Genomic DNA, 15,813 nt, shown 5'->3' with positions numbered 1-15,813 from the left:
ATGAATGGCTGATGCATAGTCGCCGACCAGCTTCACGGCTCGCCGAACTCATTTGGCCACTCGTACGACTTGAAATATGACATAAACTCGCGGGAACTCGATGCGGCAAATCGATTTGCGATATTAGACATGCCCGCGCCTGTTCTGGGCTGGTTGACATCTTGAGCTGACGAGTAAGCCGGCGACTGTATTCATTCTGCAGCAAGTATAAAGCATCAGCTGTGCACAATGTCGCTTCAATACCACATCACCAGTTGTTTAAAGCAGCTGGAGACTAGCTTGTCTCTTACTTCAAGCGTTGTGACTCGACCTTCAACACATGCTAGATGCTTTAGCAGCTGCAGAGTTAGCTCTCTTTGCCAGATTCCCAGACACAGATCATTACATACACGCTCAAGGGTTTCATCTGGCAACTCAGCTAGTATCAACAGATCTAAAGGCCTGTCTATAAGCAGCAGAAAGCCTTTCACCACCGTCTCCTCTTCAGCAATGGAGCCCACTATTCACAGCGAGTTTGAGCCCGATACAGGCACATGGCAATACATTGTGGCTGATTCGTCAACAATGACGGCCGCAATTATTGACCCTGTCCTGGATTTTGATCGCACAAGCCAAAGCCTTACCACGCACACCGCTGATGCATTGCTTGCACTGGTTAAGGAGAAAGGTTACAAAGTTGATTGGGTTTTGGAAACCCACGTGCATGCGGACCATCTGACGGCGGCTTCCTATCTTCAGAAGCGTCTTGCTGAGCAACAGGGATATAAGCCATCTATTGCGATTGGCAAGCGAATTGGACAGGTCCAAAGATTCTTTGGCAAGAGATATGGAGTTCCGGAGGAGCAGTATGAAGTTGTGTTTGACCATCTCTTAGAAGATGATGAGCAGTTTGTGATTGGCAGTATTCAAGCCACGGCCATGCATCTCCCTGGCCATACACCCGATCACATGGGCTACAAAGTTGGAGGTAAGACACCGAATCAAGTCCATTCTAACCGAACATCATAAGTTGCTGACGTGTTGACTGAAGATAACGTCTTCTGTGGCGATTCTGTCTTTCATGCCGATATTGGCTCCGCGCGTTGTGACTTCCCAGGTGGCAGCTCTGAAAGCCTTTACTCGTCAGGCCGTAAGCTGCTCAGCTTACCAGATAATGTCAAGATCTGGACTGGCCACGATTATCCCCCCAAGGACGGCCGCTCTCCACAAGCATACATGACTGTGCATGACCACAGGGAGCAAAACAAGCATCTCAAGGACGGTATCACGGCTGAGGAGTTTGTCGCTATGCGGAATGAACGTGATGCAGGCTTGTCAGCGCCGAGGATGCTTCATCAGTCGCTTCAGATCAATATCCGCGGGGGGCGACTGCCATCACCGACCCCGGACGGCCACAGAATGCTACGCTTACCATTAGACATAAAAGCTGCAGAATGGTAGGGTGGTCAACGAGAAGCCCAAAGGAAGAAGCGACACAATGTATTTAGTCTTTACATACCTAGTTCAATCTATTATCCGATAGGGTAACTAATTTGTTATTCAAAGACTGAATTTGAGATTATTATGCTGGAAACATATATACGGAGGATACGTCTTGGTGAGAGGTAATATAATCCGTAGCGTACTTTGACCATTTTTGGCGGCAACAATTCCGCAGTGCCTTAATATTGATCCTGAGCAACTGAAACAAATTTTTGTGTAATTGCTGATGTTATACCGGGTGTTGCAACTGATTGAAATGAACCTTGTCGTACTCACCCAGACTCAAGCAAAGGTTTACGGTGACTTCTGCAGTATGGTAATAAACCGCCACCTTTCGAGTGTTGAGCACAGCCACGCAGCAAGAGATCGTTGTTATGTGCAGCGCGAAATTTTGCACTTATTCGAACTGAATATATCAACGAGAGTCTCTCTGAAAAATTGAGACCGATATTCCGAGCGGAGAAATAAACTGCTCCTGGTGTAGCAGTGACACATAACTCGATTCATGCAAGCTGCCTCGGTCGGTCACTTTCGCGGACCCTTTCCGGAGACTTTGTCTCAGTATTTCAAGACTCCTTTTCCCTCCATAATGCGAATACAAACTTCAATTTCTTCATAACCAACAGAAACCAAGCGATAGGGTTATTTTTCTCGAAAATGGAAAACTCTCAGCACGCAAAGGAGGATTTGGCGGCAACCAACCGCAGATTCTGGAAGTAAGTGATTGGGTTGCGCCACCCTCACTGTCCCTTTGGTGAAACAGCCGCCAACATTCAATAGTGACCACGGGCGCGAGTTGTTCAAGCAGCAGTGGGTACTCGACATGTCCAAGAAAATCGGCGATGCCCTCTCCAACAGCGTTCAGTGGATGGGTGCCCGAAGTCGGTCAGAGGGCGGCCCTCCTGTGAAGCTTCTAGACTATGCGTGCGGCCCTGGCATAGTGTCCTGCACTCTCCTGGACCAATTCGACATTATAAGGGGTATAGACATCTCCGAAACTAGTGTTGCATCCTACAACGAGATGGCTCAGCAGTCGGGTATCCCAGTTGAGCAAATGCATGCTGTTCAGGGCTCTATCCCACCGCCATTAGAAAATACGCTGCTCGCCACAGAGGACTTTTTCAATTTCGACTTGGTAGTAATCAGCATGGCCCTTCATCATATTGAGGATCAAGCGGGTGTTCTCTCCGGTCTCTATGAGCGCCTCCGAAGTGGCGGTGTCTTGGTTGTCATAGATCTGGCTCCGGACGCTCACTCCCATCATCACGTTCAGGCAGGTGAATGCGGCGATCACGACGACTATCACGCCCAACATAAAGCCAGGGTTCAGCACACAATTTCTAACCACCACGGATATGGAGTTGAAGATATGAAGGACCTTCTGTCCAAAGCTGGGTTCGTTCCAGAAAGCTTTGACTACCAGCTATATCCCACGTTACCGCATGCATCCAATGTCTCTGAGCATGATTTTGGCAAGAAATTTAGCATGAAGCCATTTTTCATCGCCAAAGGTGCAAAAGAATAGATCCAGGGGCTGAAAGTTGAAGGAGGCCGTCATCTCGTGGAAGAGCAGACTCGCATCTAGCCGAGCAAAATGATTCAGAGCCTAGTTAACAATTTGATCAAATTTGAACATCCTTTGCTTTCTTTCTTCTCCTTTACGTTTGGGTTGACTGTGCTAATTGAAACAATATACCGTATATAAGTGCTGGAATGGCGGTTCGCAATCTGCATTATGCCTGTTAATTTCCGTACAATACAAATCGCTAGATTAGGTTAAGAAAAATTCCTATATGTTGACACCTAGCTATGTACTGCCTTTGGCTGAGGTGCAAATACGCGAGTCTAGTGGTCACATGAGCGACAATTATATATTTAGGAATCGTGTGCATAGCAAAGGGCGTCCAATACCAGCCTGATTCTGATATTACGTTTGTGCAGTCGCTTGTAAAAATTGCGCGAAGGATCAAAGTTGCACGTGGTTCTATAGAGAAGGTAGAATCCCAAGTCCCCCGAACAGCCAAGATCCAATCAGCCACTTTTCAAATGGTTGATATCGCTCATCGTCGAATTTACATAAGAAGCAATGCATCGATAAGTTGTCAATGCGAAAATGATACAAAGATTTGTCGAGACTCCGCTGGCAGTGCGGCCACAGCAACAAGCATTTTTATCGCCGTTGGATGCGGCGTGGGATCCTTCATTGCCAACTGAAGATGTAGACGAGTACTGCTGGACGCCTCTGCAGCTCGCTGCTAGAAGCGGGGATCTTCAGGCTGTTCGAGATATCCTCGCCTCAGCAGGTACCTTTGCCGTCAACGAACCTCCAAAAGGCTATTATGGCCAAACGGCCCTACAAGCAGCCTGCATGCAAGGACATGAAGCCGTCGTGAAATGTCTGCTCGCCGCTGGAGCGGATATTCATTTCTGCGGTGGAAATAACTTTCAGCGTACTGGGCTACAGATTGCTTGCGGGCAGGGGAATGAAAGGGTCGTCCGCCTGCTTCTAGAAGCAAGCTCAGAGGTCAACATGAGTCCCGCAACGAATCACGGCATCCGGATACTTACAGGAAGCCAACAAGAGGGGCACTCGCCGCCGAAAGTTTATGCTGTCGCTCGCTACAATGGAAGAACTGCGCTGCAGGCAGCATCAGAACGCGGCCATCTCACCATCGTGAAGCTGCTCTTGGATCGTGGTGCCGAGGTGAATGCGCCCCCGTCGCCAGTAGCAGGTCGTACCGCTTTACAGGCAGCGGCAAGGGGCGGTTTTAGGGTAATCGTGCAGCTGCTGCTTTCTCTTGGGGCGCAGGTCAATGCCCCGTCAGCAAGGTATAAGGGCATTACAGCTCTTCAGGGGGCATGCCTGCAAGGCAATTCGGAGATCGTGGAGCTTTTACTCAGGTCAGGCGCTGATGTACATGCCTCAGGCGGCGGCTACGATGGTGACGGGACTGCTTTGCATGCGGCTGCTGAGAAAGGACATCTGGAGGTTGTGAAAAGGCTCATCGGCGCTGGTGCCGATGTCAATGCGACCTCTAATCGCAGGGGGCAGACTCCATTGCAAGGGGCGCTGGCTGGAGGACACGAATTGGTCGTCGAATATCTCAAAGGTTTGGGCGCTGTGGGTAGGACTGGGGGAGGTTTCTTTATCTTTGATCATTCAGCTGGCTAGCTGACATGGGCTGCAAATACGCGTTCAGTGCATCACATCGTGGGGGTGATGCAATTACAAGCCATTCTATTACAGATGCGCTTGTCCCTTACGTATCAAATGATACTTGTGGTTCTTATAGATTTGAGGCTTAATGAACATCGATCCCAAAAAATGAACAAAATCTACAACAAACGAATGACGAAGTTGGCATTTCTATCTCCGACCGAATGTCATCAAGTGTTTGGGAACGAGCCTTTTAAAATTTAGTCCCAGCTAGTCACCCTTGCGAAACGCAATCGACGCTGGGCCCTCAGAGTGAACCGGCGCTTCCGGAATCCGGAACAGATGAGATCGATTGCTCCTTGGATAATTAACGATTACGCAGTGATTCGTGATTCATGCGAGTAGTAATCATTCTCCTTTTCGAATCAGTATCAAGACCATTTGCGGGAAATGTATATTGTAAAAGCGCGACTTTGAGCCGGTTGGCACGATCAGTGGGTGAAACACCAGCGGGTCTCGGTGCATATAGGGCAACTGAGGCGAGCTTTTACACCTAATAATATCAATGATACAGGGGCTCGTATCCGGGCGCTGTCTCTCCACCAATCAAAGGCCTTGGCTGTCAGCAAGCTTACCGAGAGCCTCAAAGTATCTTGATTTGTAGTCAATTTAGGACTTGCAAGGACCAGTGCTCTTTGGATCTGGGCCGGCACACGATAGGGGCTGAGATAGTGGCTCCAGCTAGCTGCAAGATGAGCATTTGAAGATGGCACTTCATAACCTCAAGGCCAGGGTGATCTGGTCCTGAGACGTGCCAAGATCCCTAGAAAATTCGAGAGCCGCAAAGACGTAACGAGTGCGACGGAGCAAGGCTCTATATAGGTGCCTAGCTAGGTATCATGACGGTTTACGAAATATAGTTTGGCAGCTTATCATAGGCGCCTAGGTAGATATTGAGGAATTCTGGGTCATGGCTGCAGAATTAATAAGTTCCGAAGGATAGTCGTATATCAAGCCGAGCTGTTACTTAAACCCATATCTTGTAGAATATGGAATTCGCCAGCTGAATATGTCTTGCAGATGCAATACTATGTTATTCTTTTCTTCGCAGACATGTTCTGATCCGCGAAAGCTCCACGGGCGTGAGGGGTGGGCAATATATAGAGAAGCCGCACTAGTTTTAGTCTGCTTCTTCTTCTTTCTTGATAGGTGTAAGAATTCCCATTTCCAAGTTCTTGTGGTGACGTGTCTCGTGTGATGGTATTTGTGATAGTACAGACGGAGTAAAAGCTCCCCAGTAAATGGCACTATACAACACATAGTAGGACATCCCGGAGTATTATGCTGTGGCAAGGCCAAGGTCAGCCATTTCTGCCAAGTTAGGCGGTTCAGCAGGCAGCTATTTTTGCTTTGCCTTACATGAAAATTGGAAACTTAGATTGAAAGTTGTAATAGCAGTAGTCAATAGCTAACGCTACACGGAAGCTCGCGAAGGACTTGCTTGGCTTAGAAAAAGATGATATGCGGATTAGTCAAGCCACAAAAATTCTCTGACCTGTCTCTAGCCTTTTTCTGGTATATTTCGGCAGTTCAATTCTTTTTATGAGATTTCCCAGCTATATATCCATATGTAGCAATAACGTACAACAAAGAAAGAACACATTCTATAAGTTCGAGTAGAGGCACCATTTCTCCAAGCAGCGATTATCATTGTCCTGACAGCAGTTCAAGTGCTCGGCAAAATTCCACATCTTATTGTGGTGATTACATATCTGCTGCTCGGCAAGCCCGCTACATTCTATCATATACGTGGTAAGGGGTTCGCAGTCGCAGTCTATGGAAATAATATGGCCGCCGGCATTTATTCCAAAGCTCTGTTTTTAGTGATAGAAATAGAAAGCGGCCGCTCGGCTGTTAACAGGCACAGGGATTACCGATCAAAGATGGCAGTTCGTAAGATTTGTATTCTTATTTAACATGAGCCTTAGCCTGTTTCATCGCATCGCCTAAGCGCTAACTAAAGGGTTACCAGGAACAGCCAGAAATGCCAGCAGTGTCAACTTTGAATGGCACGTTTATTTTTTTTCCCCGAAACGACCGACCGGCGCGCGTACATATGCCGCAGTGAAGGGAAGCTCCATATAGGGCTCGAGAAATGAATACTATTGAAGGAGCTCTTATTCCTAGCGTACGGGAAATTCAGGCGAGGCAGCCTCGTGATAGTGGCCAAGCTTACGGGTCATCGACCTGCCATTTACATCTTTATGGTCTGAGTGAGACTGGGCTTCAATTTGGTATAGAAACTATTAGCGTTTAGAAACGAGCATGGTGACAAGGAGACTAGCAAAGCCTAACCAGCTATCATGGATATCACACACAGGTATGATGACCATGCTGCATTTCGTATAGGCAGCCTGCTGGACAAATGCCTATTTTCCTAAAGTTTTTCTAGATAGAGTGGGTGGAGCGAACATCTCGGCTATGTGGAGCCTGTCTGCGGAGGGTGCCCTCTCCGCCTCGTTTTGTTTCGAAACGCCTGATGTAGCATCAATGGTCAGTGTCCGCGGCCTGTCTCCTTGGCATTACCTGAGAATCTCATATACACAATGAGGGCGATAGGTACTACATGACAGCAATGTGATGCAAGGAAATGTCCCGCCGGTTAATTCTTGAAGAAGCGCGGTTCCATTAGCACTTGGCGAGGAACAATGCCATCCACACGGTCGGCTGTAACGAGCCGCATAATTTCGGAACTGTTTCGTTAGGAGGTTACATGTAGAGCTAAAAGAAGAAAAACAGAACTCTTATAGTCTCGAAAAGGGGAAGCGGCCCAAAGTGGCCCATGACTAGCGTTGCTTCGAAGGCTGATGGGTTGTAGATCTTCAATCTTTCTGGTCAACCCATGCCAAGCTCTAACCCACAGAGGACCTGCCATTCTCTACAGCTTATTCTTGGCTAGTTTCCCGAGGAAACCCTGGAAGCCGTAGATAGTATCGAGCTAATAGGTAGACTATCCAGCGGCGTTGAGCAGCATCTCTATATAAGTATCTCGCTGTCTCGCCAATCTTCCAGCCTTTTTCTCCCAAGCAGCTTCAAAGCCAGCCTTCTTCTATTCACTCCTTCGCTTGTTCAACCGTTCATTCATTAATCATCTTCGATTCTTAACCGACAAAATGCTTTGGTCCGTTCCTGTTGCGCTGGCTCTCGCCTCCGGGGCTAATGCCCACGTTGCCGCCTTTGTCAAGGGCATGTACTGCGAGGTTTGTGCAGCTCCGGGTCAAACTGTTTTCCATGATACGAAGCACATTCTAATTTCATCGCGTAGGGTGGCCCGGATCCTAGCAACTACAACTCCAACTCCAACACTCCTGTCAACCCTCTCTGGGACCTCCCGTTCGAGCAGTGGTGGATGCAAGCCGACCGTGGCTGCGACAAGGCACCTCCTCCCGGCAATGCCTCCGTTGAACTGCCTGCTGGCGGCTCTTTCACTGTTGAGCTTGCCCACAACCAAGCCCAGACCACGCTGTCCTTCAACGGACAGTTTGCTGGAGAGTGGCCCGATGGACAGGACCACCCCGAGAACTGGTCTGGCCCTGGCAACCCTCCTGACTGCATCCAGGACGATGGTGCTATGCACACCCAGAACCAGACTATGGCTGCCGGCTCTGCATGGGCCATCTCTTACAACTCGGATATCTCCCAGGTGAACATGGAGAACCTTGTGGTCTTCTCTGTTCTTGAGCAGTAAGTCTCTGATGCTAAAACGATGATGAAGCCATACACTAACTCGATGATAGCACTCCTTGGAAGCGTATTGCTACCTACGAGGTCCCTCAGGATCTCCCTGAGTGCCCTGAGGGCGGTTGCTACTGCGCCTGGCTCTGGGTCCCTAACGGCTGTGGTCAGCCCAACATGTACATGGCCAACTACCGATGCCATGTCACCGGCACCACCTCCACCAAGAAGGTTGCCCAGGCTCAGGTCCCCATTTACTGCGGAAATGACTCTTCCAAGTGCCTGCCCGGTGCTAAGCAGATGATCGCCTGGAACCAGGCTTCTGGCAACAACGTCCAGGTTCCCAACGGTGCTTCTCCCGCCTACGGCACCAACATGGGCTGGACTCCTGGTGCCCAGAACGACATCTTTGAGTAAGGTTCGAGCGATAGCTTAATCTACCATCGCCGATAGCGTAGTCATCGGGGATACTTCTGATGGCAGCTGTTGCTCTTAGATGATACTGGAAACTTCTTCTCCCACCATTCTTGTTAATACTATATTCACTGCACTATATGTTATATTTCGGTATATAAAAAGATCACTGCCTATTGTTTAGTACTTGGCTACAACCATCGCTTGCGCGGAAGTGTGTATTTGATTTAGATAGTATATGATACCTCAATCAATTGCATGTATATCACCCTATTTGTGACTCATAGTTCGTATCGATTCTTTGCATCTGACCAATGCGCTTAACCAACAGCCTTTTCATAGCCAGTAGACTAAGAAATCTCAATAGCAAACAACGGTGCCAGACACGGCTACCAAAGGATTTCGCTAAACTCCGTTTCATCTAGTCTGGCCTAGCATTACCACGAATCTTTCTCAAAAACTCACAATTAGTAGCTGAAGCTTTATTGTATTCTAGATTCCCGATTTTTGCTCTTTTTTTTGGTCAATAACCCAGCCTTGAAACGAGTGTATGCTGTTTGTTTCAATGGGCTATTTTGCTGAATCTCCTTAGAAAGATTTACGAACTTTCATACACATATACTTGAATCAATGTGATTCTATTCTCAGTTTCTTAGTACCCTTATATGTACTCCCTTTTTCGATTCATAGCTTTTAAATAAGTACTTCGCGAGTGCGTTCTGTTCTATCCAACTATACCTACGTAATATCTAACAACACTCCGTGCTTCTCAACGCCTTCGGCAACCCCCGCCCTTGCCTGATTAGGAAGTAATTGAACGCTTTTCGCTCATGACCCACACTAGGCACACTAGGGCTTGGTCGGCGAACTGGCTCGAGGCTGAGTTGAATTGTACTCCATCTCGTGTCTCAAAGAAGTAGTAATTGAACGCTCTGAAGGAGTCAGATAGCATTTTCAATGCTATAGCGACCCATCTTAAACTTAAAAGAGGTTGCGTATGTCGTTGGATAGAAATTATTATATATAGAAGCTCTGATCTGGCCTTCAACCTTTGTTGGCTCTCAAAGACAGCAGTTCTACCACTATTGCTATTCATACCACTAAAACATATATATTGAATTCTGGACTTTCATATACAAAAATGAGTATGAACAAGCTTCTTGCCGCTACTACTCTTGTAGTTATCGCCGCCGCAGCCAGCACCCCAAAATGCGCTGCATTTCCGCCATCTATGATCGAGTACTCATCTGGCTTCAAGCAGCCAAAGCCGCCTTTGGTACAGCCTGAGTTCACAGCAAACTTTGTGCAACACAAATGGTTAGTTTTTAGACTATTCGTCTTCCTTCGCAGCTAACAGAGGACTTAGGGATGAAACGCTCTCTCACATCATGACTGGATACATCGATAATTCCCCCGCCAAGGGCATGGTCCGCGTAAATGAAGCATACGATGATGCCCCAGCTTCGTCGGTGTTTAATTATGCAAACGTGACTGGCGATGGTCTGGTTGACAACGTCCTGACCATCTATAATGGAACAACGCCCTATGTCTGGCAAGGCTACGTTAATTCCAATTATCCCATTTTCGAACAAGACTTCCTTGCCAAGGCCGATGCAGTTTTCGGAGGGCTTGTTACCAGGCAGTTCAACGGTGATGTGGCCTCTGTAAGCATTTTCTTACAATGACCCTATATCGCAGTAGGCTAACATATTGGGCAGTGGGACATCATGTATCAAGGTGTTATTCCGGTGACCGTTTACGTGAACAATTGCAATGTCATTGTGGGGTATGACTATTTCTCGCCCGGTAGGCGTACCCGAGTCGTGACCGATTTCTTCAACATTCAGCTTAACATCGCGAACTGAGGGGGTTGCCTACGCTAAAAGGACTCAGAGAGCTTTTACATAGTGCAAGTAAGCCTACGCGCGTCAACCAGATAGAGAGAGACTTTTGTCTCGCATTACTTTTTCCTTCTACTCAGGTACTTTGTATCTTGAGCACATTTACATAGTAAACTATTTACCTATTCTGCTTGCTCGAAGATTCCAATTCTTTAAAAGCCCAGAAATCGCATAAATCTGCCTTGATTGTTTCCGCCACTACGAAGCCGCTGTTGTAAATTTGCTGGAGGAGTTTCAAAATCTTGCTTCTGCGCTCGAATCCGACATGTGCTCCTGCCATCCGTAATGGAAATAAGAGAATGACTCCAGGTATATTAGAAGCCCGAATGGTTTTGTCGCATACATCTATAATTGCCGCAACGTACGCATTGGTTTCAAGTAGGCTTAATTCGGGAACTGTCCCAGTCTCCCAACACGAATAATACGTAAAGTTTCTGCAGTGAAAGAGCTGCAGAGCATAATAATACGCAAATGAAACTTGGGTAAAAGGATCTGTAATCGGTGACTCTAAGAGGCTATCATTGTTCCAGGTGGTGATTCTGTGATCTAACGCGGTTCCTTCGCGAGCCAGAGCTTTGACAGCAGAACTTGTAGATCTCTTCTCCGTGGGAGTATCCTCAACAATTTGAAACAGCCTATTCACATTTAGGTCAATTTCCAAACATATACAACAGTTTATGACTCACTGCTTGCTGAATCTTGACGTTTGTATCCTCAGCTCTACTATATCCGCCATGGGATCAGGAACTGCAGCTTGCTTGGTTGTAACCCTGTTATTGAAGCTCCACTTGCTCTCCGATAAGAATGTGTCATCTCCGTATAGAATTGCTCTGTTTGCTTCCAGCACTCGAAAAGCATCAAGCAATCTCTTCTGTAACGTTGACTGATGGGCATATGGGCCAGCAAGCTGCAGTACCTTTGATGTGCCATAGAGCATATGTTTCGCGAACCCGGTGCCAGATGGTTCAGCCATCAACTAGTTATATTTAGTAACATCCGATGATTTGCATTTCAAAGTTATCTCACCTCAAATACCCCTAATAGAAAGGTAGTCCACGCTACGTCCTGGCCCGTTCCGACATCCTCTGTCTGAAGCTGCAGTTGGAGAGACTGTAGGGAACGGCTATATGAGCGGTACGCGACGCATTGTGGCCAATCAGGCTCGAGACACGCTCTGGTTGAAGCTCGTCTGCTAGCATCTAATGCCCCGATTGCGATACCCAGGTCTCTCAAAGCTGGCGAAGTGTGCATCAAAGGCAGCAGGTCTCTCCCTATGTGCAGGAAATCTTTGGTGAACTGGCATCGATAAAGTAACTCCGCGAAACTATTCAGATATATATCGGTATCATTTGACTGTACTTGTATTGGTAATGTGATAGCAGTTGCCGCTCCTTGTTGTCGTGGCGCGTATGCGACGAACTGTCTGCTTAAGTTGGTAGAAGTTGCCACCGCTTGTGGGCTACATATTTTATTGGTACGATTGCAATATTCGCAAGGAACACCTCCTTGACACTTTTATAACTCATGTTATTGATTCTGCGAATAAGAATGAAATGGAATCAGGGAACCGACCTTTATGCGCCTCTTTGCGCAAGCCTGGCAGCGAGAAACTATCTTGCGTTTATCTAGAGGGCCAACGACGCGTTTCATGATGCAAGTCGTTCTTTTATCATTGGCTTATGAACGTGGATATATGGCAATCTATAATGAAGGTGCTTGATTTCAGAGATATGGCAAACACTTGCGCATGTTGCATCGGAGCTTATTGATAGGCAACAGGTCAACACTGCTTGCGTTTGTAGTTGGCAATTTTCGTCTGGAGAACAGGCGATAGACACCATTCAAGATTGGTCGTGAATGATTAGAGTAGCTGGATTAGTGATTGCTAGGTTCGCAATAGAACACTATCTATCCTCTTTACTTGTTGATCCCGTAGATATCGCAAGGTAAGTGTTTGAATGGAAAATCCAGAATCAGTCTTCGTAGGGGGCTTAGTGTTGAGTCATTGGCCGCTGTAAAGCTATCCGGCTAGGGGTTACGCGTCATGGCGGATCACCTATGGCTCAGCTACGGCGGTTAACCCAAAGCAGCATTAAGGACCAAGAGATTATAAATTGTAGCTAAAGAGCTATCTGCACACCAACGTGTTTGGTGATACAGTTCCATCTTACTTTATGTTTACTATTCAAGCTCATTATTTAGCTACCAAATAGCGCAAACAACAATGCGATATACAAGCGCCACGGGAGAGTTGAATGATAAACACATCGTATTGCGAGCTCTGTAAACTTAACTCCACTCGTTACATGCCCTCAATAGCACACGGTATTTTTGCAAAATGCCCAATTATGTGCGCCGTCAGTTCCATCTGCGTGATAATAAAACTTGTTAATTGCCCCAAAGCCCCTCTGCTTCATTCCCTAGCGAAACTGGCAACATGGCTGGCTACCAGAAAGGTCGGCGCTAAACGTCGCTTTTTGTGTGCCGCGGAAGTCATTTAGGTTCACGGGTATGGCAAGTGCACCTAGGGGCAAAAGATAGTTCTAAGCTTCATGAATAGATTTTGGGCCGATTAAGTCTAGAACAACGGTTTTATGTTCAAAGTGATATTTACCCTGCACATCATTTGATGCGCCGCATCTCGATGCTACTTGTGTTTTCTTTTTTTTTTCTTTCTTGTACGGAGGAATATATCGGAGCATCTCAGAGGCAATTTCGCAACGACAATATCCCTGTTGTCTAATTACTATGTTGCCTCTCTCGGTAGTGTTTTAGATACGGATGAAGCATATTTTTGATTGAGTTGTGAGAATAACCCAGCTGATCTATGAGGATTTAGAGGCGTGTTGCTGGACTTCCAACGGCTTGACTTGCGGCCTACCCCAGAGCTAGCAGTTATTACACCTCATCTAGGCACTGTACATACGAATGCACAGGCCAGGGCTTGGAAAAGATTTCACTCTAATGTCTTTACTCTTGAGTTTAAGTAGTAGAGCAGCAAGACAACCATGCTAACAGCAAGGTGTAGTGGTGTTGATTAAAACATGTGTAAGAATAGACAGTAAGAGTTTAACAGTCAGCTCTGCTGTAGAAGTCATAAAAATAAGCGAATCACGCAGCGAATGTTTAAACGCCATTCTTCCCCACGAAATTTCGTTTGCGATCGAAGTATAGTTGCCCCCACGAAATCTCTCTTACATACGAAATACATGAGTAACAAATTACAGACGGATATTATTATGACAAACCCCCATTGTATCACGGCTTGAGCCGCCCACGTACGTACAGGGCCTTTGACAGAAAAGTGGCATCGTAACAACCGCCCGGCAATAACGGCACAACTTTGCTCAAATATATATTGACTACTACTGCTTGCGCTTACTGACAGCTAGTTCTCGGGAATTCGGTGCTCATAACAAAGCTCGGCGTATTAAATAACGCGAGCTAAATTTTGCGTCTTTTCGGTGACGAAATCTTTTGTAAACCAAGCGTGCAGGGAAGATGGCCACTGCTGCGGGTGGTACACTAGCTAATTGCTGCAAACGGAGGGCTTCAACTGCCATGTTACACTACAAAAGAAGGACAATCATCAAGAGTGTAATGTATCACCATTGATATCCGGCTGATATACCTCTATAACGTTTCTTTCGGACAGGCGCGCTGTGGAGTCCTGCTGTTATATGCATCCCGCGCTTACCTGGGCTATAAAATGCCTGTACAAGTAATGATAGACTAAAATTGAGTGTCCCATATATACGCCGCGCTATAATTTTTTGCTGCAATAAGACATACGGAAACCAGCACGTGGGCTTTCAATATCACTGATACTCGGTGACGGAAAGAGCGACAAAATATTTCATGGGTATCATTTGCGACTGGGAGACAATACATCGTTTGTTCCCCGCATTCTCATGAAGAGTGAACAGGAATACCAATACAAAATTGAGAAGTTTCTAGAGCGAGGGCTCGAAGATAAATAGACCGTGGACCTCGCGAAAAGGAGAAAGAAATGTATCTGTGTCGTTTTCAGGCCTTTCAAGTCCCATAACTCGCTATAATAACCATGAAGAACGTTTTGGCCAAGGTCGCATCTGCGGCCATTATATTGCCTCTGGCACTGGCGGCCGATGGTCCCATGGTCCCTGACTATGAAGTCCATTTGCTCCTTGACCCTACCGTTGTTCTGGATTCCAGCTTCAAACTTACTCCTACGGTTCTTTCCACATTTGCGATGCCAACAACGGTTACGAAGATCAATGTGCAATACATCGACACAGTTTCGGAAGATCTTTACAACAATGGCTGGAGCTGCCGCATTCGAAACATTGAGAATGAGAGCGGGTTTGACCTCACATACAAGTGGCGTCTTCCGGTCAGCAACGGAGACATCAATGGTGCCCTAAACACGGCCTTCAACGACGGTTGGAACTCTGGCCAGGGCAACTATGATGCCCAGATTGACTGGCTCTATGCCTCACAAACTCTTTCCATCCAGCGGGATTACACGGCTTCGTCAAAGGGCTACAGTGGCACGGATGACCCAGATGAGGCTGATTCGCGTAGCATGTTGGAGTCAAACGCGCCAGGCATGTTTGATGATTGGGTATCCAACAATTGGGGTACTGATATGCTCGAGAGTGGTGTCATCTACGGTCCCGTTCTTACCAAGCGCTCAGTTGGCACATGGAATGGCGTTGAACTTGACATTGAGGTCTGGCCAATAGAGAACTCGAGTGGCACTGGAATCGAGTATATCGTTGAAGCTTCTTTCAAAACAGATAACTACACATTTGCATCGGATGGTCGCGCTGAGCTGATATCCTTGTTTCAGAATGAGGGCTGGTTCTTGGCGGAGAGTGTGTCCAAGGAGGACTTGGTTATGGAAAACTATCATCCGACATCATGAGGACTATGACGACTAAGAGCACGGAGTATGAGAAGCATGGATGACTTAGAAGCTCTTGTTATTATGTGTTATATACTTTAGAAAGGTCTAGATACATATTGGGCGAATCATTTGCATTGGAAGTAACCCATTTTTCAACAATTCGCAATCAATCAGTGAATACGCGCGGACATATATAACAACTACTTGAGGTCTTGTAGGTGTTAGATACCTGATAA

The 15,813-nt window shown here is 46.8% G+C and overlaps 7 protein-coding genes across 7 annotated transcripts; 6 read left to right on the top strand and 1 right to left on the bottom strand.

Annotated features, from left to right (window-relative positions):
* Positions 1–228: 228 nt before the first annotated feature.
* Positions 229–1,440, top strand: TGAM01_v208500 (metallo-beta-lactamase superfamily protein; the record flags this gene model as incomplete). Its single annotated transcript, XM_018806649.2, has 2 exons — positions 229–967; positions 1,031–1,440. The coding sequence occupies 2 exons, from the start codon at positions 229–231 to the stop codon at positions 1,438–1,440; spliced, it is 1,149 nt and encodes a 382-aa protein (XP_018660119.2).
* Positions 1,441–2,139: 699 nt separating this feature from the next.
* On the top strand, positions 2,140–3,007 carry TGAM01_v208499 (hypothetical protein; the record flags this gene model as incomplete). Its single annotated transcript, XM_018806648.1, has 2 exons — positions 2,140–2,198; positions 2,263–3,007. 2 exons carry the CDS (start codon positions 2,140–2,142, stop codon positions 3,005–3,007), a joined length of 804 nt encoding a protein of 267 aa, XP_018660118.1.
* Positions 3,008–3,595: 588 nt separating this feature from the next.
* TGAM01_v208498 (hypothetical protein) lies at positions 3,596–4,654 on the top strand (the record flags this gene model as incomplete). Its single annotated transcript, XM_018806647.1, has 1 exon — positions 3,596–4,654. The coding sequence occupies one exon, from the start codon at positions 3,596–3,598 to the stop codon at positions 4,652–4,654; it is 1,059 nt and encodes a 352-aa protein (XP_018660117.1).
* Positions 4,655–7,812: 3,158 nt separating this feature from the next.
* On the top strand, positions 7,813–8,791 carry TGAM01_v208497 (hypothetical protein; the record flags this gene model as incomplete). The annotated part of the gene is made up of 3 exons (XM_018806646.1): positions 7,813–7,899; positions 7,965–8,383; positions 8,437–8,791. 3 exons carry the CDS (start codon positions 7,813–7,815, stop codon positions 8,789–8,791), a joined length of 861 nt encoding a protein of 286 aa, XP_018660116.1.
* Positions 8,792–9,929: 1,138 nt separating this feature from the next.
* TGAM01_v208496 (hypothetical protein) lies at positions 9,930–10,653 on the top strand (the record flags this gene model as incomplete). The annotated part of the gene is made up of 3 exons (XM_018806645.2): positions 9,930–10,105; positions 10,155–10,452; positions 10,507–10,653. The coding sequence occupies 3 exons, from the start codon at positions 9,930–9,932 to the stop codon at positions 10,651–10,653; spliced, it is 621 nt and encodes a 206-aa protein (XP_018660115.2).
* A 154-nt stretch (positions 10,654–10,807) lies between these two features.
* On the bottom strand, positions 10,808–12,339 carry TGAM01_v208495 (hypothetical protein; the record flags this gene model as incomplete). Its single annotated transcript, XM_024550350.1, has 4 exons — positions 10,808–11,324; positions 11,376–11,665; positions 11,716–12,201; positions 12,262–12,339. The coding sequence occupies 4 exons, from the start codon at positions 12,337–12,339 to the stop codon at positions 10,808–10,810; spliced, it is 1,371 nt and encodes a 456-aa protein (XP_024404905.1).
* A 2,413-nt stretch (positions 12,340–14,752) lies between these two features.
* TGAM01_v208494 (hypothetical protein) lies at positions 14,753–15,595 on the top strand (the record flags this gene model as incomplete). Its single annotated transcript, XM_018806644.1, has 1 exon — positions 14,753–15,595. The coding sequence occupies one exon, from the start codon at positions 14,753–14,755 to the stop codon at positions 15,593–15,595; it is 843 nt and encodes a 280-aa protein (XP_018660114.1).
* Between the last annotated feature and the right edge of the window lie 218 nt (positions 15,596–15,813).

The sequence above is a fragment of the Trichoderma gamsii genome (assembly GCF_001481775.2).
Source record: "Trichoderma gamsii strain T6085 chromosome Unknown Scaffold_36.2, whole genome shotgun sequence".
NCBI classification, from domain to species: domain Eukaryota; kingdom Fungi; phylum Ascomycota; class Sordariomycetes; order Hypocreales; family Hypocreaceae; genus Trichoderma; species Trichoderma gamsii.
Note: the sequence above shows the minus strand (reverse complement) of the source record. Positions and strands in the feature narration are given on the sequence as shown.